This window comes from Amia ocellicauda, chromosome 14 (assembly GCF_036373705.1).
Source record: "Amia ocellicauda isolate fAmiCal2 chromosome 14, fAmiCal2.hap1, whole genome shotgun sequence".
Classification (NCBI taxonomy): Eukaryota; Metazoa; Chordata; class Actinopteri; order Amiiformes; family Amiidae; genus Amia; species Amia ocellicauda.
The window spans coordinates 17,844,671-17,869,448 of record NC_089863.1 but is presented as its reverse complement, the minus strand read 5'-3'; the positions used below and the strand labels follow the sequence as shown (position 1 = coordinate 17,869,448).

General features: G+C 45.0%; 1 protein-coding gene across 3 annotated transcripts in view; it reads left to right on the top strand.

Moving 5' to 3' along the window:
* Positions 1-1,354: 1,354 nt before the first annotated feature.
* LOC136767739 (calcium-activated chloride channel regulator 1) overlaps positions 1,355-24,778 on the top strand; it is a 51,082-nt gene continuing 27,658 nt past the window's right edge. For all 3 annotated transcript variants that reach the window (XM_066721690.1, XM_066721689.1, XM_066721691.1), the window contains exons 1-12: positions 1,355-1,616; positions 2,117-2,260; positions 3,502-3,655; positions 3,837-3,945; positions 4,984-5,140; positions 12,988-13,215; positions 14,311-14,532; positions 17,057-17,234; positions 17,430-17,536; positions 18,519-18,740; positions 18,898-19,168; positions 22,762-22,926. In XM_066721690.1, the coding sequence (XP_066577787.1) occupies positions 1,452-1,616; positions 2,117-2,260; positions 3,502-3,655; positions 3,837-3,945; positions 4,984-5,140; positions 12,988-13,215; positions 14,311-14,532; positions 17,057-17,234; positions 17,430-17,536; positions 18,519-18,740; positions 18,898-19,168; positions 22,762-22,926 (2,122 nt within the window). In that variant the 5' untranslated portion in view covers positions 1,355-1,451. The remainder of the gene's footprint in view (positions 1,617-2,116; positions 2,261-3,501; positions 3,656-3,836; positions 3,946-4,983; positions 5,141-12,987; positions 13,216-14,310; positions 14,533-17,056; positions 17,235-17,429; positions 17,537-18,518; positions 18,741-18,897; positions 19,169-22,761; positions 22,927-24,778) is intronic.

Sequence of the window (24,778 nt, the reverse complement as noted above, 5' to 3'; positions counted from 1 at the left end):
AGAGAAAATCACAACTGTTTTCACACTCTTTCTCTCACACTATAACATAGTAAAATGTATTATTCTACAAATCTATATGTTGGTTTACTAAACTATACTACAGTCTGCTATAATGTAGGGTAGATGTACTTTAACTTATGATCAATAATTGAATATGAAAACGTTTCAAACAAATACTATTATTTTGTATTTGTTGTATGTATGAGTGTGTGTCTGTACCACATCTCTCTAATCTCTTTACTCCAGTCGACTCAACAAACATACCAGTATCAAATCACTTAAGCTAAAATTAAACTGTGAACTATAGCTGTAAAAAAAGCTGTGATGCAGGATCGAGTAAACGATACCACAGCTGTATGAATGGGGTGAAAGAGGTCACGATACGGCTGATCTGAAAACGACAGGGTATAAAAAACAGAGAGGAGGTAGAAATGTAAGGAATAATTGAAAAAATCAAACCTTTAACTGATTGCCACTCAATGCTGGTTTGGACAACATAACTTTCAGCGGCTGGGACACTCCAGAGGGAGAACAGGGAGTACCTCCCCGTGTGCTTAATATTAAATTCATTATTTAATTAATCTTTCTGTTCAACATGTATAAGATGTCACCTATTTAAATAACAATATATTGGTTAATACTAATTTCAGAAATACTTTCTCAAGCTTCCTGCATTTGAACCTCACCGGGGAGAGAGAAAACGAAGCATTGACACATTGTGACTATATTCCTGCTCTTCTGCAATATACTGTATTTCTACAAGATCAAGAATGGCCTCTGAAAACACTGAGGGCTACAGGACAGCGAATGAACGAGCAACACTGGATCCAGGATAAGAGCAAAGGATAATTTTTGGGGAATTAGCTTTTGCAGGTAAAAACACGGATGGACTGACGTTGGACCAATTTTGAACATAGGCTAATGTTGGCCTGATGAGCAAAAACACGACTGCCCGATGTCGTCTTCCGATGTTTGCCCAACGCTAACTGAGCTATCTGGGTAATAACTCAAAACTAATAAAATGAATGTGTTATGATCAAATATCTTAAAAATGCAAAAGAATATGAAAACTCGCATAAGGTGGTTCTACTCCCACCCCATTCAAATAAGATGATACACATATTTGTAAAGAGAAACATTGTAATTATGTAATAATTTAATAACAACATTGATAACATTATAACATGTTTCCAGTTTATATTCTTCTACTGAGCAGTTCCCTATAGTCACTTGAAAACTCCCACCCCCCTCCCCCCTCACTCCTCTCACCCTAGCTGACACCCTAGTAGGGAATAAACAAGTTTCCCAGAAGTGATGAGACACAGTCCCACCTTAAATCTCATGTCTTATAATGTGGGAGTAGTAGCAAACAGTCAGTGTATCAGTGACCGTTTTAAGCAGTCTGTTGGTCAGTCAGTGAGTGTGTCACTGTGTCAGTGTGTTAGTCGGTGATGTCCAGGGCTGTGTTGCTGGGCCCCGCAGTGCTGCTGTGTGCACTGTGGGTGTCTGTGTGTCCCGGCTCTGCTGTGAAGCTGCTCCAGAACGGCTACAGGGACGTGGTGGTGGCCATCCACCCCCGAGTGCCCGAGGACCCCGCGCTGCTCCAGAGCATCCAGGTCAGACAGCACCTACCTGTCCTCTATGTGTGTGTGTGTGTGTGTGTGTGTGTGTCTCCTGTCCTGTGTGTGTGCATCTGCTTTCTGTCTGTTTGTGTGTCTGACTGAGTATCCTACCCTGTGTGTCTCCTGGACTGTGTGTGTGTTTTCGCATTTCCTCTCATTCACCGTGTGTATGTCTCCTCTCTCTCTGTTCGGAGGCTGTGCTGCTCTGTGCATCTCTCTGTGAATCTCTCCTCCTCTCTGCAGGTGTCTACTCTTTCTCTCTTTCTGTATCTCCCCTCTGGGTCTGCTGTCCTGCTGACTCTCTCCCTCTAGCTCTTCATTACTAAAATATTCTTATCTCCTCTCTCTCTCTCATTTTTGACTGTGGCAAATACAGTTGACCAGCAGCCTCAGGGAGGTTATGGAAATGAGCTGACCGAATCTCCCCTGTGGGTTTTTCTGTGTGTGATTGTATATGATCGTGTGTGTGTGTGTGTGTGTTTATGTGCATCCAGGCGATGTTCACAGAGGCCTCGCAGTACCTGTTCACGGCCACCAGGAGACGGGCTATCTTCGAGGATGTCAAGATCTTGGTGCCAATGAGCTGGAGAGAGAACAACACTCTGTACAGAAGGCCGAACAGAGAGAGATACACCGAGGTAACACAATGTCATTGGATTATACTGACACTTTACTGTCCTCAAGCTGCACTGTACTGTACTGGATGGAACAACACTGCACTGTGACTGTACTGAGCAACACTGTAATGCCCTTTACCTTAATCACTGAATTGTGCCACACTGCACTGTACTGTATATATACACCTGGAGTACAGACACTGACTGAGCCCTGTACTGTATATATACACCTGGAGTACAGACACTGACTGAGCCCTGTACTGTACTGTATATATACACCTGGAGTACAGACACTGACTGAGCCCTGTACTGTATATATACACCTGGAGTACAGACACTGACTGAGCCCTGTACTGTACTGTATATATACACCTGGAGTACAGACACTGACTGAGCCCTGTACTGTACTGTATATATACACCTGGAGTACAGACACTGACTGAGCCCTGTACTGTATATATACACCTGGAGTACAGACACTGACTGAGCCCTGTACTGTACTGTATATATACACCTGGAGTACAGACACTGACTGAGCCCTGTACTGTATATATACACCTGGAGTACAGACACTGACTGAGCCCTGTACTGTATATATACACCTGGAGTACAGACACTGACTGAGGCCTGTACTGTACTGTATATATACACCTGGAGTACAGACACTGACTGAGCCCTGTACTGTACTGTATATATACACCTGGAGTACAGACACTGACTGAGCCCTGTACTGTATATATACATCTGGAATACAGACACTGACTGAGCCCTGTACTGTATATATACACCTGGAGTACAGACACTGACTGAGCCCTGTACTGTATATATACACCTGGAGTACAGACACTGACTGAGCCCTGTACTGTACTGTATATATACACCTGGAGTACAGACACTGACTGAGCCCTGTACTGTATATATACACCTGGAGTACAGACACTGACTGAGCCCTGTACTGTATATATACACCTGGAGTACAGACACTGACTGAGCCCTGTACTGTACTATATATATACACCTGGAGTACAGACACTGACTGAGCCCTGTACTGTACTGTATATATACACCTGGAGTACAGACACTGACTGAGCCCTGTACTGTACTGTATATATACACCTGGAGTACAGACACTGACTGAGCCCTGTACTGTACTGTATATATACACCTGGAGTACAGACACTGTACTGTATAAACAGACCCACAGGAGTACAGACCCTTATGGGAGCTGCTGCTCTGTCTATATAAAGGTGTTCCTTCTGCAGGCCAGTGTCTGGGTGTCTGACCCTTTCTGTGAGAATGCCATCACTCCCCCCTTCACCTCCACTCTGGGGCACTGTGGCCAGCAGGGCCGGTACATCCACTTCACCCCCCGATACCTGCTGGACCACTCAGCTACTGATACCTTCGGACCCCGAGGTGAGATGTTACTGGACTGGACTAGACAGGCCTGACACACTGATCCTCCCCTTCCCTCTTACTATCTTCATCTCTCTCCCTCCCTCTCTCTCTAAGTCTCAGTACAGTATTAATGGTCTGTAGTGTCCTTCCAGTTGTTGTCTGTTAAACCCTCTCTCTTTCATTCTCTCTCTCTCTCCAGGTCGTGTGTTGGTGCGCCTCTGGGCGACTCTGCACTGGGGGGTGTTCAGTGAGTTTGACTCCAAGACTCCCTTCTACAGATCATTCACTGGCACCATAGAGGCCACCAGGTATCTGACATCACTTCCATCCCCCACACACCCCCTGCCCCCACCCATCCTTTCTCGCTCTCTCTGTCTATAAGAGCACTATAAATATACTGTAGCGCAGTGGTGGGTATTCAGCTGCCTGCGGGCCACATGTGGCCCAAAGTGTATACAATTGTGGCCTCATCCCCACCCCCCAAAAAATTAAAATTAAAATTAAGAATTAAGTAGTATATTTAAAACAACGGCTTATTTTGTATCAATTTGTTGCTCCCTTAATACATGTATTTATTGCATTAGAGTGCTATTTCTTAATTAAAATGTAGTATTTGTGACTTGTAATTTTGGTAAAATGGGTCTTGCGGTGCAGGCTGTTATTAGACACCCGAACTTGCGGCCCTCTGATTAATTTAGGTCGCTCACCACTGCTGGTGTTTGCAGGTTCTTGCGGTAATGAGAAGAAGCCATCAGTTACAGTACTCACATGCCCAGAGTATTGACTACAGCTCAGACTTCAGCATCTCCTACACATTACACACATCCACAGCTGCAGACCCTACAACAAACACAGCGAAAGTCCCCTTCATTGAACTCCCCAGCAACAAACAAACAACTGTCACTGTATCTAATACTCTCCCACCCCTGGTGCCCAGCCATCTAGTCGTGAGCAGGCAACATCAGTTCTGCTACATGCTTTAGATAGGCCGACCTCAGTTATATTGATATACAAAGGTTTTGCTGCCCACAGGAGAAGTCACAAACCTCCAAATATTCTCGAACCAACACACAAACCCTTACATACAGATATTGTGCAGATTCCCTCATAGAACACCCCATGGCATGTTACAATACCATTGTGTCTAATCATTCAGTCTGAAACTTCTCTCTTTTCCAGTTTCTGCCTCATTTCACTCCTTCCCTCCTCATCTCACATTCCCTCTGTTCCTATGTTTCCTTCTGCCTCTCTGTCTCTCCCTGAATGATGCTCTATACCTGTCTCTGATGGTCTATATCTCTATCTCTGTTTCCTTCTCTCTCTCTCTCTCTCTCCCTCTCACCCAGGTGTTCCAGTTCAATTTCTGGTTCTCATTTGAAGAGTGACGGCTCAGCGTGTGAGACGGACCCTCAGACTGGTCTGCCCACTGGGGACTGCACATTCCAGCCGAGTAGCACCCAGAACACCACAGGGTCCATCATGTACCAGCCCTTCATCCCACAGGTGAGAGAGTGCGTCACACTGGCAGAGAGTGTGGGGCGCCTGCCAGACTCTGTGCTGGCCACTAGGGCCGAGGTTCCCAATGCTGGGGTTGTGACCCCACTTGGGGTAGCCCCATAAACTAATGGGCTCACAAATTCAGGGTGACTTTTGATCATGATGGGGATTTTACGCTATTTTTGTAAATGTTTTCTTATTTCGTAGCAGACACGCTTAGCCATATATTTCAAACTGAAAGTATAAAGAGCATTTATGTGTATTGTGATGCTGTATTTATCAAGAATCTTGTTTGTCTTTTGGGATTAGAGAAAAAATTGCCAGTGTTTAAGGGGGGTTGGCTGAGTAAACGGTTGGGTATCTCTCCACTAGAGGGAGGCCTTGCCCATGTGCCAACAGCAGTGTGCACCAGTGACTGCTAGAGGGAGACATTGTCAAGATACAGTGAGGGAAAAAAGTATTTGATCCCCTGCTGATTTTATACGTTTGCCCACTGACAAAGAAATGATCAGTCTATAATTTTTATGGTAGGTGTATTTTAACAGTGAGAGACAGAATAACAACAGAAAAATCCAGAAAAACCATGCTCCATGCAAGATCTCACCTCGTGGAGTTTCAATGATCATGAGAACTGTGAGGAATCATCCCAGAACTACACGGGAGGATCTTGTTAATGATCTCAAGGCAGCTGGGACCATAGTCACCAAGAAAACAATTGGTAACACAATACGCTGTGAAGGACTGAAATCCTGCAGCGCCCGCAAGGTCCCCCTGCTCAAGAAAGCACATGTACAGGCCCGTCTGAAGTTTGCCAATGAACATCTGAATGATTCAGAGGAGAACTGGGTGAAAGTGTTGTGGTCAGATAAGACCAAAATCGAGCTCTTTGGCATCAACTCAACTCGCCATGTTTGGAGGAGGAGGAATGACCCCAAGAACACCATCCCCACCGTCAAACATGGAGGTGGAAGCATTATGCTTTGGGGGTGTTTTTCTGCTAAGGGGACAGGACAACTGCACCGCATCAAAGGGACGATGGACGGGGCCATGTACCGTCAAATCTTGGGTGAGAACCTCCTTCCCTCAGCCAGGGCATTGAAAATGGGTCATGGATGTGTATTCCAGCATGACAATGACCCAAAACACACAGCCAAAGCAACAAAGGAGTGGCTCAAGAAGAAGCACATTAAGGTCCTGGAGTGGCCTAGTCAGTCTCCAGACCTTCATCCCATAGAAAATCTGTGGAGGGAGCTGAAGGTTCAAGTTGCCAAACGTCACCCTCGAAACCTTAATGACTTGGAGAGGATCTGCAAAGAGGAGTGGGACAAAATCCCTCCTGAGATGTGTGCAAACCTGGTGGCCAACTACAAGAAACGTCTGACCTCTGTGATTGCCAACAAGGGTTTTGCCACCAAGTACTAAGTCGAAGGGATCAAATACTTATTTCCCTCATTAACATGCAAATCAATTTATAACTTTTTTGAAATGCGTTTTTCTGAATTTTATTGTTGTTATTCTGTCTCTCACTGTTAAAATACACCTACCATTAAAATTATAGACTGATCATTTCTTTGTCAGTGGGCAAATGTACAAAATCAGCAAGGGATCAAATACTTCTTTCCCTCACTGTACCTCTTACCATATGTATAGTGCAGTGTAGCTGGGACAAATATTCTTGATGTTTTTCGTTTATTTATTTTTTTAATTGGCTAGTAGAATAGTTTACATTTTTAAAAACATGTGAATGTTAAATATTCAAGTAGGTCTTTGACACATTTTATGTGAACTTAAAATATTCAAATATTTAATTAACAAAAGTAACATTCTTGTTTAAGCAGGAGTAAATATTTGATTAAATAATTAATGTACAACTGCTCTATTAACAGCAGCAGGGTCAATTGGTATTTAACAAATGTCTAATGAGTTCAAGCGGTCAATTATCCTGCTCTGGAGTGAGGGAAATGGTTAGGCCTAAATTACTGAGTTATTGGAAACTATAAAAATGACCATACATCTACATGCAACAGCTCAATAAAAATTTAGGGTCTGTAGCATGGGCGTCACTAGACCCCTTTTACTGTGGCACATGCTCCAGTATAAATCTGCTCTGCCACAGTAAAATCTCAAGTTTACTTTATTTGTCAGTGCAATAAACCCGGAAAAAAGAAATTGATCTAAATACAACGCAGTAACCCAATCAACGCTTGTAAAAGCAACGCAGTTTAACTGAAACCACAAACTGCTGCGTACGCGCCTGTGTACTGCTATAATAGCTGCTGCAGTGCACAGAGGCCAGTGTCGGCACACAAGTCAGAATTGAGGTAGGTTTTGTTATTTGCATATACAGTGTATGCCTTTTATGCTGTAAAACATATTGAGAATGTTCATGTACAGTATGTTGAAGATACTTAAATATTTTTATAAAAATTCATATCTATACATGTTTACCTTTCCCAGTACTTGTTGCAGAGTAGAAATAGTGGGATAAGCAAGGGAAGTTTGTATAGTACATTGTGTTGCACACTTCTTGCATGCAGCAGGCTTTCAACAAAAAAAAAGTGATATGAGTAATGGGGGCCTGTGCCCCAGTAGAGCTTTATGTCTAGCAATGCCCCTGGTCTGTAGCTCTCTCTCCGTCTTTTTCTATTTGCTCTTCTTCCTCTTCCTACTCCCTGTTCAACCCCCTCTCATCCGTCACGGTGAGCACCTCAGGCTGTGGCAGGTGGCTACATACTGGGCTGCCAGAGGGTCTGACATGGCACTGCTACCACCATCGGCTCCCACTCATGAATGATTACACTCCTGGCTATTTGAGACTGCCCTTGGACTAAGGAAAGAGGGAAGGAAAAAGGACATACAGATCTTGAGAGTGCGGGAGTTGCACCAGGACGAGAGCTGCAGGAAACAGCGTTGGTGAAGCGGGGGTTTCAGTGGTGGAAGGCATTCCGGAGATTGGACTCAGGCAGCTGGGTGGAGAGACGCACAGCAAAGGGGTGAGAAAGGGACGTGCACATGCGTACTCCGGTTGTCGGGGAGAAGGAGCGTTTATCACGATAAGGGGTGCATTGATTTTGATTTCCCCCTTCTGTTCCCTTTCAAATCGAAAGACAGCCATTACCTAATGGGAAAAGCCTTCTGACCTGCCAATCATGCCAATCATTGAAAACATATACCAAAGCTGCCCAATAGGGGCCCTGCTGTCAGAAGAAACCCACCTTCGGCGTCTGTGAAAAGTCTCCTCCTGACGCAGCTCCCTGCCATATCTTCTTTCAACTGCCAGTAAATGTTTCGCTTGCGACCCTGAAGTTTGAGAAGTGCGCTCCCCTACTCTTCGGAGTTAGGTTTTCCTCATCAGATTATATCCTTGATTAGTCTTTCTCTATCTCTTTGGAGCTCAGACTACAGTCTTTTCTCTATTATTATTTGTGTTTAAGCTTCTCTTGGAGGTAAGTGTGCATTAGGAGTCTCGCTTGGAGCCGGCTTCGGTCCCTTCTCAGAGATCTTCTACACAATTTTACTTCCTGTACCATTTCTATTCCTTTTACATTCGAGTGCCGATAGTACAGGGTAGACTTGGGATCTCGACCTCTGTCGGTGGATTTTAACCCTCTCGACACCGAGCTCGTCAATCCATCGAACTTGTCGACATCGACCAACTCCACTGATCCCTCACCCCTGCTGCTCAACATTGATCAACCTCGTCGATCCCTCGACCCTGCTGTCGATATTGATAAACTTCATCAATCCCTCGACCCTGATGTCGACATCAGCTTACCTTGACCATCGATCTCTGGATGAGCTCACGTCAATCCGCTCTCAACCTCTGGACGCCCGTGTCGACCTCTTGGACCTTGAACGTTGACAACCTCGACTTCATCATCGAGGGGGACAGTCTCAGAGAGGAGTTTGGTGAAGTGCTTCTAACATGAGAGCTTTCAACCTACTTGGAGCGTCTGGACGTGGATGATCTAGAGACGGACCTTCTCACAGGCATGAAGCTGCCGTAAGAGGGCTAGAAACTCCCCGTCTGCCAGCCATCGCCACAGAAGCTCTGCTCACCACTCCTCTGTGAGCCCTGTGGGAGACTGTAGCGAGCACTTCTCCAGGGCGGAGACGCTCGTCCTCATCTCGCTCCTCCTCAGCGAGAGTGCAGTCGGCTTCCCCATCTCCACCTCCACCTCCTCGCAGACGCTCCCCTGGGAGGAGAGCACCCTCTCTGAGACACAGATCAATGAGGGCGAGACACTCCCACTCCCGATCGGCAAGGCGCTCAGCTCCGCAAGCCCCTCTGCAATGCAGGAGACAAGAGACTGAAGGGATTGCATCACTGATCAAAACAGTTGGGGTGCTGGTGGACAGGCTGGACTCTCAACAACAAATACTGAACATGGAAGCCCCCCGTCTTCCTCAGCTGCCACCCCGACTACCACTGCCACCGGAAGAGGCGCTGTCTCACGTGGCTTCTCATTCCGATATCTTGGATGCACTTTCCTTTGCGGAGGAGACCGAGAGAGCGAGCTCAGTGTCGGAACTGTTTCAAGGGCCGAGCCTAGAGTTCAAAGCCCTGATGAGGCGGACGGCTACGGCAGTGGACGTCCCATGGTGCACCCAGGAGCAGGTTCCCAAAAAACGATTAATCAAGGAGAAGACCGCAAGGCCCATGGAGACTGTCCCCTTGCTTGAAGACTATTTGGACATTTAACAGTTCACTTGAAAACAGGCGGCGTCGGCTCCTGCGGCTTCCAGACAGGCGGAGGCGATGTACGCAACGGCGGGGTGGAACAAAAGGGACTGGGATCTTTCCCACCGATCGGGGACTCTGTGTCCAGGCTTGTCCAAGCGGGTGCTTTTTTGGGCAAGGAGCTACTCTGCCCTATAATAAAACAGTGCAGGACGACAGACGCAATGCTGAAAAAGGCATATGCTGTGGAAAATTGAGCTGTCTGAGCCAATAATGCGCAGGTTATCCTCATCCTGTACATGGGGCACCTGATGGGACGCCTGAGGGGGCACCAATCTATGGCGGATGTGGAGGAATTGGAGCTCATCAACGCCTACATGACGGATCTGCTGCAAGAGGGAGCAAAAGCTATGGGGAGATCTCTCACAGCTATGGTGGCAGCCAGACGCCATCTGTGGCTAACACAGATGAAGCTCCAAGACAAAGACAAGTCCGTCCTCCTTGATGCTCCCATCACCCCGGGCCAGACGTTTGGAGAGTCGGTGGACCTCTATATTGAGCTGCCACTTCTTCCACTGACACTGGAGAGGATTTACCAGCAAGGAGCTCAAGTTCTCCTGATCGCCCCCCGGTGGCCGAGACAGTTGTGGTTCAAAAACGCTGGCACAGATGATCAGCGTGAATCCATGGCAGCTTCCGCTTCGACGGGACTTACTGACTCAAGCAGAGTGGGTCTGGTCCCTGAAAGGCACCGTCTGATGTCTCTAGGGCTGCCTGCGAATGTCGTGGAAACGCTGCAATCAGCCAAGGCCACCTCCACCAGGGCCCAATATACTTACAAGTGGTCAGCTTTTCAGAACTGGTGTCTAGAGAGACGGGTGGATCCAGTGTCGTGCCCCATATCGACAATCCTGTGCTTCCTGCAACAGCTGCTTGAAGACAGGAAATCTGCATCCACGCTGAAAGTTTATCCGGCATGTCACAATAAAATTGACAATGTCTCCCCAGGAATGCATGTTCTGGCAATCCAGTTTCTGAAAGGTGCAAGACGCTTGAGACCACCGATAAAGGACACAATTCCAGCCTGGGACTTGGAATTAGTTCTGAAAGGACTGAGCGGTGCTCCTTTAGAGCCAATCTTTACAACGGAGCTCCGCTTCCTCTCACTCAAGGTAGCTTTTCTTGTAGCAATAACGTCAGCAAGGAGAATTAGTGAAATTCACGCTTTGTCTGTGGATAAAGCCTGTCTGATCTTCTCGGAAAGCAAAGACAGAGTCACTCTCAGGATGAACCCGGCCTTCCTGCCCAAGGTCATGTCGGCATTTACTGTAAATCAACCTATTGTCCTGGAGTCTGTCCATCCCCCTCCACACGAATTGGATGAGGACTGCAGACTACACACACTCTGCCCTGTCTGGGCTTTGAGGTCCTATATGTGGAGGACTGCGCAGAGCCGCAAATCCGACTAGCTGTTTGTCTGCTACGGTTCCACCACAAGAGGGAGGGTGGTTTAAAAACAGCGACTGGTGCAGTGGGTGGTGGATGCCATCCGGCTCACCTATGAGACTGCTACTGTTCCCATGCCTGAACACATCTCAATGCACTCAACGAGGGGACAAGCCATGTCCTGGGCTCTCTTTCATGGTGCCACACTGCAAGAATTGTGCAATGCTGCTACCTTGCCCAGGCAACAGACCTTCACAAGGTTCTACCGCCTCAACGTGGCAGACCGGCAGCGCCCAGGCTTTGGCACCCAGGTACTTCACACTGCTAACCCTCAGGCGCCGTGAGGCTCTGCTATCCTTGTCATTGTGGGTTTTGGCAAAGTCAGGTGTCAGGACTCGCGACAGCTCTGGTATTGTCTTCCCATTAGGTAATGCCTGTCTTTCAATTTGAAAGGGAATGATAGGTTATTATCATAACCCTGGTTCCCTGAAAAAGAAAGACAGCCATTACCCTCGGCCAGACGACTTTCCTGAAATGGCAGGGAGCTACACTGTGTTCCTGTGCACCTGCAATATGTTTTTATATAATTCAGTATGCAGGTTTTCAATTGGATGTTTGTCTCACCTAGTGAATTCCTATTGACTGAGTGGACCCCATACCTCACTACAGCACAGCGCAATGGGCTAGATCACTGTCAATTAGTTTGAGCCAAATTTTGACTGGAATATTAATGTTCTTCTTCTGATTGCATAGAAAGCTCTCCTTGCTTTGGGTGCCTTCACTGCCAGGTAAAAGCCCCCTGACCCTGATCTTTGTCTTCTTCATGTTTACTGCCAGGGCCCAGGACTGACAGTACTGCTCTAGCAGGGTTAGGTCCTGCTTGAAGCCCCTGCTCTGTGGGCGACAGCAACGCCAGGTCATCTGTGTAGAGCAGGAATTTGACTTCTGTGTCATGTAGGGTGAGGCCAGGGGCATCAGACTGCTCCAACATTGATGTAGATGTTGAACAGTGTTGGGCTCAGACTGCAGCAACGCAGTGTAGATGTTGACACTGAGGACTGTGCTGTGCGGGTCAGAGTCCTTCCCAATGAGAACCTACCTGCTGTAGCTGATCCCTCTTTTCTTTATGTTGCTGTATGTCTGGCACATAGCAGCGTGCCAGGCCTGGTTGTGCTCAGTGATGAAGATGAGGTTGCTTCTCATCCTCTCGTCTCCTGCACCAGCAATGTCTGTGTACAGACACTCAGGGTTGCTCTTCAGCACCTCCAGTCTGTGCTCCTTCCTGGTCTTTGCGTTGCTGCCTCAGCAGATCCTGCATCTCCTGCTCTCTGCATGCTGACTGGTCTCCATGGCAACCATGCATTTTGAGACATGTTGTTGCCACTTTTTAATATAAACTAACTATTTAGTTTGATAGTATATTAATATTACATTAAGAGTACTTGATAATTTACCTCTACTCTACTTGTTTTCTTTCTTCCTTCTAATTTTGTTTCTTTGTTCTTTCCTTGCATTATGCTTCTGATTCTTGTCTTCAGGATGTCTTCTTTTTTAAATGTTTTCATAATATTTCACCAATGTTTTAGTTTTCTATAGTGTTAATTGTTATTTCATTTGTCTGTATTGTTAATTTTTTGTATTTTATTTCACCAAGAAACAATATATATTTGAAATGTTGTAGGAGCTCATAATTGTCTATCTCTCTCTCTCTCTCTCTCTCTCTCAGATCACAGAGTTCTGTGACAGCCGCTCCCACAATTCCGAGGCGCCCAACACCCACAACCGGCTGTGTGACTACAGGAGCGTGTGGGATGTGATCAGCAGCACCCCCGACTTCCTGAACGGCAACAACCCCCCCATTGCCACTGATCCCCCCCCACCCTCCTTCACCCTGCTGAGAGCCCAGCGCAGGGTGGTGTGTCTGGTGCTGGACACCTCAGGCAGCATGATAATTGTGAGTGACGGAGCAGTGTGACGGTCAGTCAATAGTCACATTTAGATGGCCATTTCTGATCATTTGATTTCTGATCATTTGATCAGGATCAGTGGTGTCACGTCTCCACTGCCATTTGATCAGGGTTCAACTGTCAGCAGCCCCAGGGGTCTTCGCATGTGCACTAGCATATAAGTTCCAACTTAATTATATACATATTGTAGCGATTCTGACGCCTCACTGTGGAGTGAATTCACTGTCAAAATTTGAGAACTTAGACACAACTTGTATAATTCCATCCTGCGCTCGCTCAATATCATTTTCACCTTTGCAGTTTGTCTGTGCACACACAGAACTGCACATTAACGCTTCTTGCTGTACATTTAAAATCCAAGCTACATGTTTGCAATTCTTTTCGACTCTTCTCACTGACTTAAAAAAAACTAAGCGTAGATCAGGCTTCTTAGATAATCGGCACTATCAATCTCAATAAATCAAAAATGGCTGATGACACAGTAGCAAACCCTTAAAGTGGCTTAATGTGCTTTAAATATAACCCTTACTTTTCAATGGTTGCAGCATATGTTTACAAGTAGGCATGTCCTAAAGCTTTCTGAGAACTCTGAAAATAGCAGAAATGAAAATGTAAAAGCATGTATTTTGCAAAATGCTGCCATGTACATGTGCCACATAGGATCAAACTATTTAGACACATACAACACTTTGCTTGACAGTATCAGAGCATGAATTGCATTTGATGTTGAAAGCTCTTCATGTGGTTAACAATACATGTTAACCAATATAATCCTAACTTTATTAATGACAAGACCCGCACCTACCAGTTCTATATACAAAAGAACAGGTGTTTTACTTCAATCAATATCAACTTCACATCAGTCTTGTCATTTATAAAGTTTAGAAATAAATGGCTACGTTTCAAGTATAAACTACTTGCTGTCCTGTGCTCATTCAATTCACAATAAATGCATACTCACAACCACAACATAGTTGTAGTAAAGAAATGTGCACATGAGCCATTTGTTTTGTGGCTGAAACTCTGTGAAAATGCTCAGGCTACAGTGGGCAACCCCTTCAGCAGTCTCTCTCCCTCCTCAGGCTGACAGGATCACCAGGCTAAAGCAGGCAGCCCAGCTGTTCCTCCTACAAATCGTGGAGCAGGGCTCACTGGTGGGAATCGTGGACTTTGACCATGAGTCCGTCATCCTGAAGAGTCTCACCATTATCGACATGATCACACGCAAAGAGCTGTCCGCCACTCTGCCCAGTGAGGCCGACGGGGGCACCAACATCTGTAGAGGCCTCAGGAAGGGCTTTGAGGTTAGTGGGCCTTCATGGCTCTGTGCTACATTGATAGGAAGGTATGGAAAGCCCAGGCACAAACCCAAGTGTTTAATGCAGCGCAATTCCAATGTTCGAGGGCCTGCGTTCCTGTAAGTGTTATAGTAGGAGGAGCAGCCCTGGTACTGGAGACCCACAGTACTACAGGTTTCTCAGGTGTCTCTAAATCATCAACAGAGTGTAGTGTTTTCTTCCACTGGGCTGTGTAATCTGTATTTCAGTCCTTCAACACCAAGAGGCCGATGTTTTCATACATATGGAACAATCATCCCTTTACGGTACCTTAATCATCTCAATTAGTAATTTTAATCCTAAAATTATGTATTTTGCATGTGCTGTACACAGCTACTGACATTTATTGAATCATGTGTCAGTTTTATTTAACATTATAACATTATAACAGTCAATTAAGATGTTCACAATTAATCATTTTTCATCACCAATTTTCTTAATTTTAAGAGGGTAACAAATACTGAAATCAGAAAGTCAATGTATTTATGCTGTACAGTACATAAATACAATATAAAGTACAAACATACAAACTTACATTGTCAGGAGAGAAAATGTCCAATGTTATATTTTGCTACTAATTCAAGCATTGGAACCTGGTCTTCTTACATGTATTGAGGAGGTTGTGTGAAAACCTGCCCATATCCAGAATCCATCCACAGAAATTCTGATACAGTGCAACCGGAAAGTATTCACAGCGCTTCACCTTTTCCACATTTTGTTATGTTACAGCCTTATTCCAAAATTGATTAAATTCAATATTTTCCTCAAAATTCTACAAACAATACCCCATAATGACAACATGAAAGAAGTTCCGAGACAGAATTGTATCGAGGCACAGATCTGTGGAAGGGTACAGAAAAAATTCCCAGGTCCCACTGAGCACAGTAGCCTCCATCATCCGTAAATGGAAGAAGTTTGGAAGCACCAGGACTCTTCCTAGAGCTGGCTGCCCGGCCAAACTGAGTGATCGGGGGAGAAGGAGAACCTTCCAGAAGAACAACCATCTCTGCAGCACTCCACCAATCAGGCCTGTATGGTAGAGTGGCCAGACGGAAGCCACTCCTCAGTAAAAGGCACATGACCACCCGCCTGGACTTTGCCAAAAGGCACCTGAAGGACTCGCAGACCATGAGAAACAAAGATTGAACTCTTTGGTCTGAATGGCAAGCATCATGTCTGGAGGAAACCAGGCACTGCTCATCACCTGGCCAATACCATCCCTACAGTGAAGCATGGTGGTGGCAGCATCAAGCTGTGTGGATGTTTTTCAGCAGCAGGAACTGGGAGACTAGTCAGGATCGAGGGAAAGATAAATGCAGCAATGTACAGAGACATCCTTGATGAAAACCTGCTCCAGAGCGCTCTGGACCTCAGACTGGGGTGAAGGTTCATCTTCCAACAGGACAACGACCCTAAGCACACAGCCAAGATAAGAAAGGAGTGGCTACAAGACAACTCTGTGAATGTCCTTGAGTGGACCAGCCAGAGCCCAGACTTGAACCCGATTGAACATCTCTGGAGAGATCTGAAAATGGCTGTGCACTGACGCTCCCCATCCAACCTGATGGAGCTTGAGAGGTCCTGCAAAGAAGAATGGGAGAAACTGCCAAAAAATAGGTGCACCAAGCTTGTAGCATCATACTCAAAAAGACTTGAGGCTGTAATTGGTGCCAAAGGTGCTTCAACAAAGTATTGAGTAAAGGCATTTTATAAATATTTTATAATAAATTTGCAAAGATTTCAAACAAACGTCTTTCACGTTGTCATTATGGGCTATTGTTTGTAGTATTTTGAGGAAAGTAATGAATTTAATCCATTTTGGAATAAGGCTGCAACATAACAAAATGTGGAAAAAGTGAAGCCCTGTGCATACTTTCCAGATGCACTGTATATTGCATGTTGTGATAAATTGAGAAATCTTTTTTCAGCTCTAATCCAAAGTTAATTCAAAAACATTTTTGATAGCCAATCAGCAGTTTGGGCAGACATTCAATTCTTTTAAACTCACTGTCAAACACACTCCATCTCCCTGTCCATGGTGTTGATTCTCTGCATTGCTGTGCAGCACCATGGTTTCTCACTGTGGTCCTACTTCCGCATATTATTTGATTTCCATTACAATGCAGTGTTATATTAATACTTATATTCCTTCTACGACTACAAATAATTAAATTAAATTAGTATGAATTAATGAAATAATAAATAGAAAAAGACTGGGTTGCCTACTCAGACAACTATAGGATAATTAATTAACTATAGTTCAGAAAAACATTGAAATAAATGCAGTGCCCCACTCATCAGTCACTGGATATCCTGAGTCCATGCAGATTGTGACTAATTAAACCTAGCACCTGACTCAATTAACAATACCATTAATTAACTGGATAATATAGGAGCAGGCACTTGCAGCTCTCCAGACACTCAGTGTCAGCTTTGCCTCAGTGGAGTCCCCTGGTGGAGACAGCACCAACACCCACTGTCCCTGCAACAGGTCCTGAGGGGGGACGACAAACAGGTGGCCGGAGACGAGATAATCCTGCTGACAGATGGGCAGGATAGCGGTCTGGGTTCCTGTATGGACGAGGTGGCACAAAGTGGGGCCATTGTCCACACCATTGCCCTGGGGCACAGCACTGAGCCTGGACTGGAACAGTTCGCCCTCAGGACAGGTACAGTACAGTAGAGTTGGGGTCTGTAGTCAGTAGAACATTCCCGTATCAATAAGAAAATCGAAATTGAAGAACTGCATGATTGTGTGTGTCTGCTCATACTTACACCCTTCTGTGTTACTGATGCTGTGTCTCAGTGTGTTGAGTGTCTGTGTGTTGAGTGCTGTGTGTTCAGTGCTGATTGTTGCTGTGCAGGAGGGAAGCAATGCTTTGCCACTGACAAACTGGACTCCACCGGGCTGATGGACATATTTAGTGGCATCTCCTCTGGATCAGGAGACGACATCACCACCCCCATCCAGGTACACTGAATACAGCATTAGTACCCTCTTGTGTTATATTGAAGCAACTGCACTGGATCAAAACCCTGTTAAATCACAATTCCTGCATCTGTCATCACAGTTCTCCAGACAGTTAAAGCAAACACTAGACTTGGATACAGACACAGTTAATGTATGAACCCACACAAACAGGTATGGTGTCTATTGTAAGTGAGCAGAACCAGACCGCAGGGAATCTCAATTCTGAAGGGTCTGTGGAAGAAAAACAATCTTCAATCAGGTTGGAACGTTAGTTGCAATGCCTTTAATACACGCAGCGTGGAGAGGAACAGTGAATCAAGAAGATCCCAAATCACTCTGCCTTCATTTAAAAGTCAGAGGCTTTTATACACAAAAAACAAAGATCTGGTTACAATCACAAAGTCATTACTATATTATCTTAGCGAGTTAGCTAAGCAGAATATATATCATTATAAGACAGAGTTCATAGGTCAACACATGGATTAGGGAGCAGGCACTTCAATCATACTGTTTGACATTGTCTCCAAGATTCTCATTGTAAATAACAAACAGAAATCAAGCTACCTTCTGGCCTGTCCTTCTGGTTGACCTTATCTTTCTTAAGTATACAAGTGAGTAAAACAGGTATGAGAGAGAGAATTTCTAACTTTCCTTCCACAGGTCACAGTGGAGTAACTTCCTTGTACATGTAATTGATTCATTATATTAATTACTGGGTGAAGTATATCAGCTATAGCAAGGGTGGCTAACCCTGGTTCTGGAGAGCCGCAATCCTGCAGGATTTCCAGGTCTCTCTTAATTACCTATCAATCGATATCTTGAAAACAGGCACATTTTGCCTAATTAAGACCCATAATTGGTTCAGTTAAGCAGTTAACGATCTGGATAAAACAAAAACCTGCAGACCCTGTGGATCTCAAGGACCAGGGTTAGCCACCCCTGAGCTATAGGTGTTCACTGTGTTTTTCTGTCTGTCCTCCAGCTGCTCAGTACAGGCACAAAGACCGCCCCAGGCACCCAGTTCAGTGGCTCAGTGAGTGTGGACTCCACTGTGGGGAACAACACAGTGTTCACCTTCACCTGGCAGCTGGCCCAGCCACAGTTCAGCGTGTGGAGCCCCCGGGGGGACGTCTACAACAACAGCCATCTGGACACTGACCCTGCTGTGAGGACCGCCCGACTCACACTGCCTGGAGTGGCCAAGGTATTGGACTGAGCTGGAGCCTCACTGAGAGACCAGCACACTGTGACTCTCTGGGTTTTACAGTGTGCATCTACAGTCTGTTACAGGCAGTATGTCTAGAGTTAGTAACACAGTGTGTGTTTATAGTCATTAACAGACAGTGTTGTGTGTCTCTCAGTCAGGCACCTGGAGCTTCACAGTGTTGAACAGCTACAGCTTTGCCCAGACCTTCACAGTCACAGTGATCTCACAGGCTGTCAATGAGTGTGTCCCTCCGGTCATCGTCACTGGAACCATAGAGAAGAGCGAGGTGACCTACCCTGAGCCAATCATCATCACCGCCACTGTCTCCCAGGGCAACAGTCTCATCACCCAGGCCAATGTCACAGTGATCGTGGACCTCGACAACGGCAAATTACTGAGGCTGCCTGCCCTCGACGATGGCGCAGGTGAGCTTCTGTGTTGAGGGGCCTGTGATTGCCTGCCAGGCCCAGTTTACTTATTCATTGGACTGTCTGTCAGACAATCAAGTAGGTCTTCGTGGTCTCCTCCAGAAATTTAGTTTTCTACCAACTTTATTGCATTTACGATTATGGCAATGCACTTATAAGATATACTTATTAAGGTGATTTTCAGCATTCATTAAGGTCAAATGAAGATTTCAGGGGTGTTTAAAGCAGGGTTTCTCAACCCTTTCATTGGAGACCCACTTCTGCATTATCCCACCATGTTAGAATCAAATCAAATGCATCCAATGTAATAAACTTATTTGAAGTAAATGTATATGACATATATATCTGATATATATCTGATACATTCATAAATAATAAAGAATCACTCTCCCAATCTGTGCCTGCTTGCCCTCAATTAGGTTTTTCCAACAAGGTGTTATGGGTGAGAAGTTGATTCTGAGGTCATTCACAATGTGAAGTGTGTTCCCATATTTAATTTGTATTGCTGCCTTGGCAGAAAACCCACTTTCACCTAAATATGTTGTTTGCAAAAGGCAGCAAGTGCTTAAAGGCTTTCTGTGCAATCTAGGGATATTTACATTTAATTAGGATCCAGAATGTTTTAGGAGACCCCTCCGTGGGACGCCTGTATCTTGTGACTCCATGTAGACTCTATGCCACCCCTTTATTAAGAAGTAGGAGAGGGGAATTCTCTATTCCAACCCTGATATGAATATCCCCGCAAACAGAGTTCAGTTAAAGATTTAATTAAGAAGACATACAGTTGGACCAGTTTATTTGTAATTAGGAGCAACCCAACACACAATTTAATATAAGGCAATCCATTTGTCAATGTTAACAAATATTAAGGCATTCTACCACAAAGTGCTAGGGAAAGGACAGATCTACCATATGCAATATTATAAAACAATATATAAGTTCCAACTACAAACAAACTCAAAGAAAACCACCGTGGCCCTATCACACAGTGACTGGAGGTGAACTGCCTCCAGGCAAATATGTAATTAGAAACGTTCATAATAAAAACCATTCATGTATTCAAATAATGAAATCAGTCAACACTGATAAAACTACAGGATAAGAACAGTGGAAGTGCTATTCTTCCTATACAAAGAAACAAAAACAATACATAAAAAGTGTCTCTACAATCAATCAGGTTATTACTTAAATGAAAGTAAAAATGTCACAACACCTCAGGCAAACAGCAGGTTAAAATGCACCTGCTACATCAGTAAATGTCATTTCCATGGATCCATCAGAGGATAGTTCCATCAGGTCATTTTTACAGTCATTCAGCAGATCAAGGCTCTCAGGTCCATTTGTAGAAGGGTATTGAATGCAGGCAATTTCAGAAGGGGGACTGCTGGGGACATACTGGTCAAAGTGAGCCGCGGAAGCACCAAAGTTGATGCAACAACCTCTGTTCAAACTTTGACTGAAATCTTGGTCCTCGTCATCGAAAATATCGGTCATGTTAGGAAACATCATGTGTCCATCAGAAACCTGCTTGCCCCACACTTTCACAAACAAACAAAAGCGGTGATTATGTCATTGTGCTCAAAATATTTCCTCTGTTATATATGATGCTGGGTTCAAAAACTATGACAACTTTTTTGATTTTGCTCATGTACAACTCAAACCAAAATATATTTTGCTGCAAGCTGGCAGGGGAGCCCCTCACATGGGCGAGATCTTTTATGGCAGCTGGGCCTCGGATTTTCTGCCGCTGGTTACACAGCGACTAGCCTTAACATATATATGGAAAAGTGAGTAGTTTCACGAGTCTTTGTGTAGAAATTGAACTGAGGTGCAGTGGACACAAAATTAATTTCAAATAAGAATCATCAGAGATTGAAAATACACTCACAACTACTAATGGGTAGTTTATTTTGTGTCCAAGGCCCTGAGCATTAACAGTTGTTCCATTATTACGAGATCTGCTGTCTGTAGATGGAACTGAACATTCCTAACCAGCACGGACATGACTGATACTGAACGTTACCGATATTTTGTTAGAACATTTCTCAGATTCCGATTAATTAATTGGCCATTCTCCAACTATATAATTAGATTGAATTTGTATGCATGTCATCTGTATAAACCAGTTGTCTTAATGTATTAATATGTGTTATTATTAATAACTAATTTTCTTCAATTAACCCATTTTGGGCTTCTTGTTACACTTTAAAAATGTAATATGTGATCAGTGAGCTCTTGATGTACACGTGAAAGATTACTTTTGTTCACAGATTTTCGTGTTTTTTTCTCTATCACCTCATTTCAACATTGAATTTGTGGTAACATCAGTAAAACCACAGACTGTAATCAAAAGGAAGAGTGGCAGATATTGTTATCACTGTGGGTTACTCTAATAAAACTCAGATTCTGGTAGAATGTCTGACATTAATTCCAGAGTCCTACTCTACCATATCCTTAAATCAATCAATACTTTAGTAGGTTCATTTTTTGCACACACCATATAATCTTTGATTCAGTTGTTATTTCCTAGTCTAGTAGTGGGGGAAGAGTTACACTTTTTTTAATGACACACACACACAAAAAGTTATTTAATGTATTTGTAAAAAAAAATAAAAAAAAGGGTGTCCTACAGAGATTTGTAGATATACACACTTATTCAATGTCAATCCTTTACACTCTGCCCCCTTATTTTTTGATTGCTGAAAATAATGTGGCAAATTGCGGACTCGTGTATTTAGGATCTTCCTAAATACATAATAAGCTACAGGCTTGAGACTTTGGCCATTTCTCAGAATGTACTGGCCTAACTTGAATATGCTTTCATTTTAGTTTTTTTACTCAGTCAGCTGACTATCCCTTTATACTATGGAAGGGCACACATATTTCTTTCATTTAAGATACAAGATAAATGCATATGGCACAAACTATCAAGGAGCTACACACAAATAAATAGAGGAAAATAACAGGAAAAATAGGGTGGAGTGTAAAGGCTTAAAGAGGATTAAAACTCCACACTCTAGTTTGTACGCTCTAGGTAAAGATCTACCGCACAAGAACTTTTAGTAATACGTATTGTCAGTTTTTTCTTTTTCTTTTTACTTTGGTATATCTTTGGAAAATACAATTTGTAAAAAAACTAAAAAAGTACAGCATAAGAATAACTTCCAATCCGTCTCTCTGACCTGCCTGGTTAACTGCAGTTTGGTTTCAATTGGAGGAGGGGCCAGTTTAACTGCTGCTGCTTGTAAACAGGTTAGAAGCAAAGCGTGGAGTGTTTCTCAACACAAAACAACATCATGATCTTGATAGTATTTTAAATGTATTTATCCTTATACTTTGGAAAGGAATACTAGTAGTAATGATGAAGACTCATCATAAAAAATGTCCAAGTCCAAGTCACTGAAAGGTAGAGTCTAACCAAGTCTTATCCTTTGTTATTCGAGTCCATGTCACCAAATCTGCTACTCGAGTCTGAATCCCGATCGAGTCCTACAAATCTGACACTGTGCAGGCCGAATTATAACGAATATATAAATAAATCATAAAAATCATGCCAATAAAATACACTTTTTGTCTCTCTCTCTCTCCAGGTGCTGATGAAATCCGGGCTGATGGCTTCTACACCTGTCTCTTCTACGACTACTCACAGGACGGGCGCTACAGCATAAAGCTGGAGGTGCTGGGGGAGGGGGGCAGGGTACATGTGGTGTCCCCAAAAGAACACACGGCTCCCACCAAACCTGCCTCTGCCAAAGGTAGGGTCACTGACACTGATAATAATCACTGACTGATACTGATACTGATACATATTGTAGTGATCTGGGACTGGGGGGGTCATTTGGGTATGTGTTTGATACTTCCCGTTGTGTTTATGTAACTTGTTTAGTTAGTTCCAGGGGTCAGGGGTTGGCTCCGCACGGGAACACAGGGCACGCCGTGATTGGGGGAGCCAGTCACGGGGTGCGAACTAATAAATGGGGGTGTCTTGTTCCCACGTGACAGTTTTAGGGAGAGTTGAGTAGGAGTTGAGTTGCTATAGAGTTGCAGTTCAGTAGTTCAGAGTCTTATAGTTAAAGTCAGTCTGCGAAGTTGCCCCTGCCTGAAAAAGCCTGTTTATATAAAGTTCCTGTTTGGTTTTCAACCTGCGCCTCCTCTGTTATTGCTGAACAGCATGGTGGAACAGGAGCAGCTTGCGTGGGTGCTCAACTGGAAGGCATAGTCCGGTGGAAGGGAAAGACACGGTTCACTAGCTCCCTCAGGATGCACTTACAGGGGCAGACTTGGAGAGGAAAGGCAGGAGCCAGAGCCCGCAGGCTACTGGGGCTCGACTGCAGCCAACACCGGGTTCCCAATGGAAGGGACTGGTCCCATCACATCCAACCTGTAGAACCGGGAAAATGTAAGCGGCGAGGCCCAAGCTGCAGCCGCACAAATGTCTGCCACGGGGGCACCTTGAAAAAGGGCCAACGATGTGGCAACGCCTCGAGTCGAGTGGGCCACCAGGTGATCAGGTACCGGGATCCTGGTGGACTCGTAGGCCATGGTAATGGTGTCCACAATCCAATGCGAGACGTGCTGCTTTGAAAGCGCCTGGCCCTGTGTTCACGCTCCATAAGACACAAACAGTTGGTCTGAGCGCCGAATGTCCTTAGTGCATTCCAAATAGCACCTGAGGGCCCGCACAGGGCAGAGCAGGTGAAGCCGACCCTCTTGCTCTGAAGCGAAGGGAGGAGGATGAAAAGCCATCATCTCAATAGGCCTGTTGACATGAGACAGCACTTTCGGGAGGAACGCAGCGTTAGGCCATAGCGTAAACTTGGAGCCATTTCCCGCAAAACGGATACACGATAGGTGTACGGACAGGGCGTGTAACTTGCTCACGCGGTTTGCAGAGGTGATTGCCAGCTCAGCTGAGTTCAGTGGCTCAAATGGGGCTTGGGAAAGTGCGTTCAACACTACATCAAGGCGCCATGCGGGCAGTGAAAGGATTCGAGGAGGCTGTAGCTGTCGAGCTCCCTTTAGAAACTGCACAGCCAGAAAATGAGACCCAGGAGGCTCGCCATCAATCCGAACATGACATGTGGAGATGGCCGCCAGATACACTTTGAGTGTGGAAGGGGACTTGGATCTTAATTGGGTCTTGACCGCTGTCTTGGCACCATGTGCTAAATGTCCGCCAGTGGTAGGAATACTGAGACCTTGTAGAGGGAGCTCTCGCCGACTGAATAGTGGCAACTACCACGTCCGACAGACCCCAGGCAATCCATCGCAAGTCCACTCTCACTGGGAGCTGCCAAGGCTCTCTGTAGAGGAGGGCGATCAGGTCCGCGAACCAGAATCTGCGAGGCAACTGAGGGGCTATCAGCAGAACTGACGCTCTTTCTTTCCTGACCTTCTCCAGGACCACCGGGAGAAGGGGTAATGGTGGGGGCCGTAAAGGAGACAGCGCGGCCATATGTGGGCTAGCGCGTCAATCCCTAGCGGTCTTGAACAGAGAACCATAGTGGGCAGTGTGTGGACTCTGCCGAGGCAAAGAGATCCACATCCACCCTTTCGAGACTGGGGGGCCTCCCCGAGAGAGGAGGTCCGCTGCTGTGTTGGACAGGC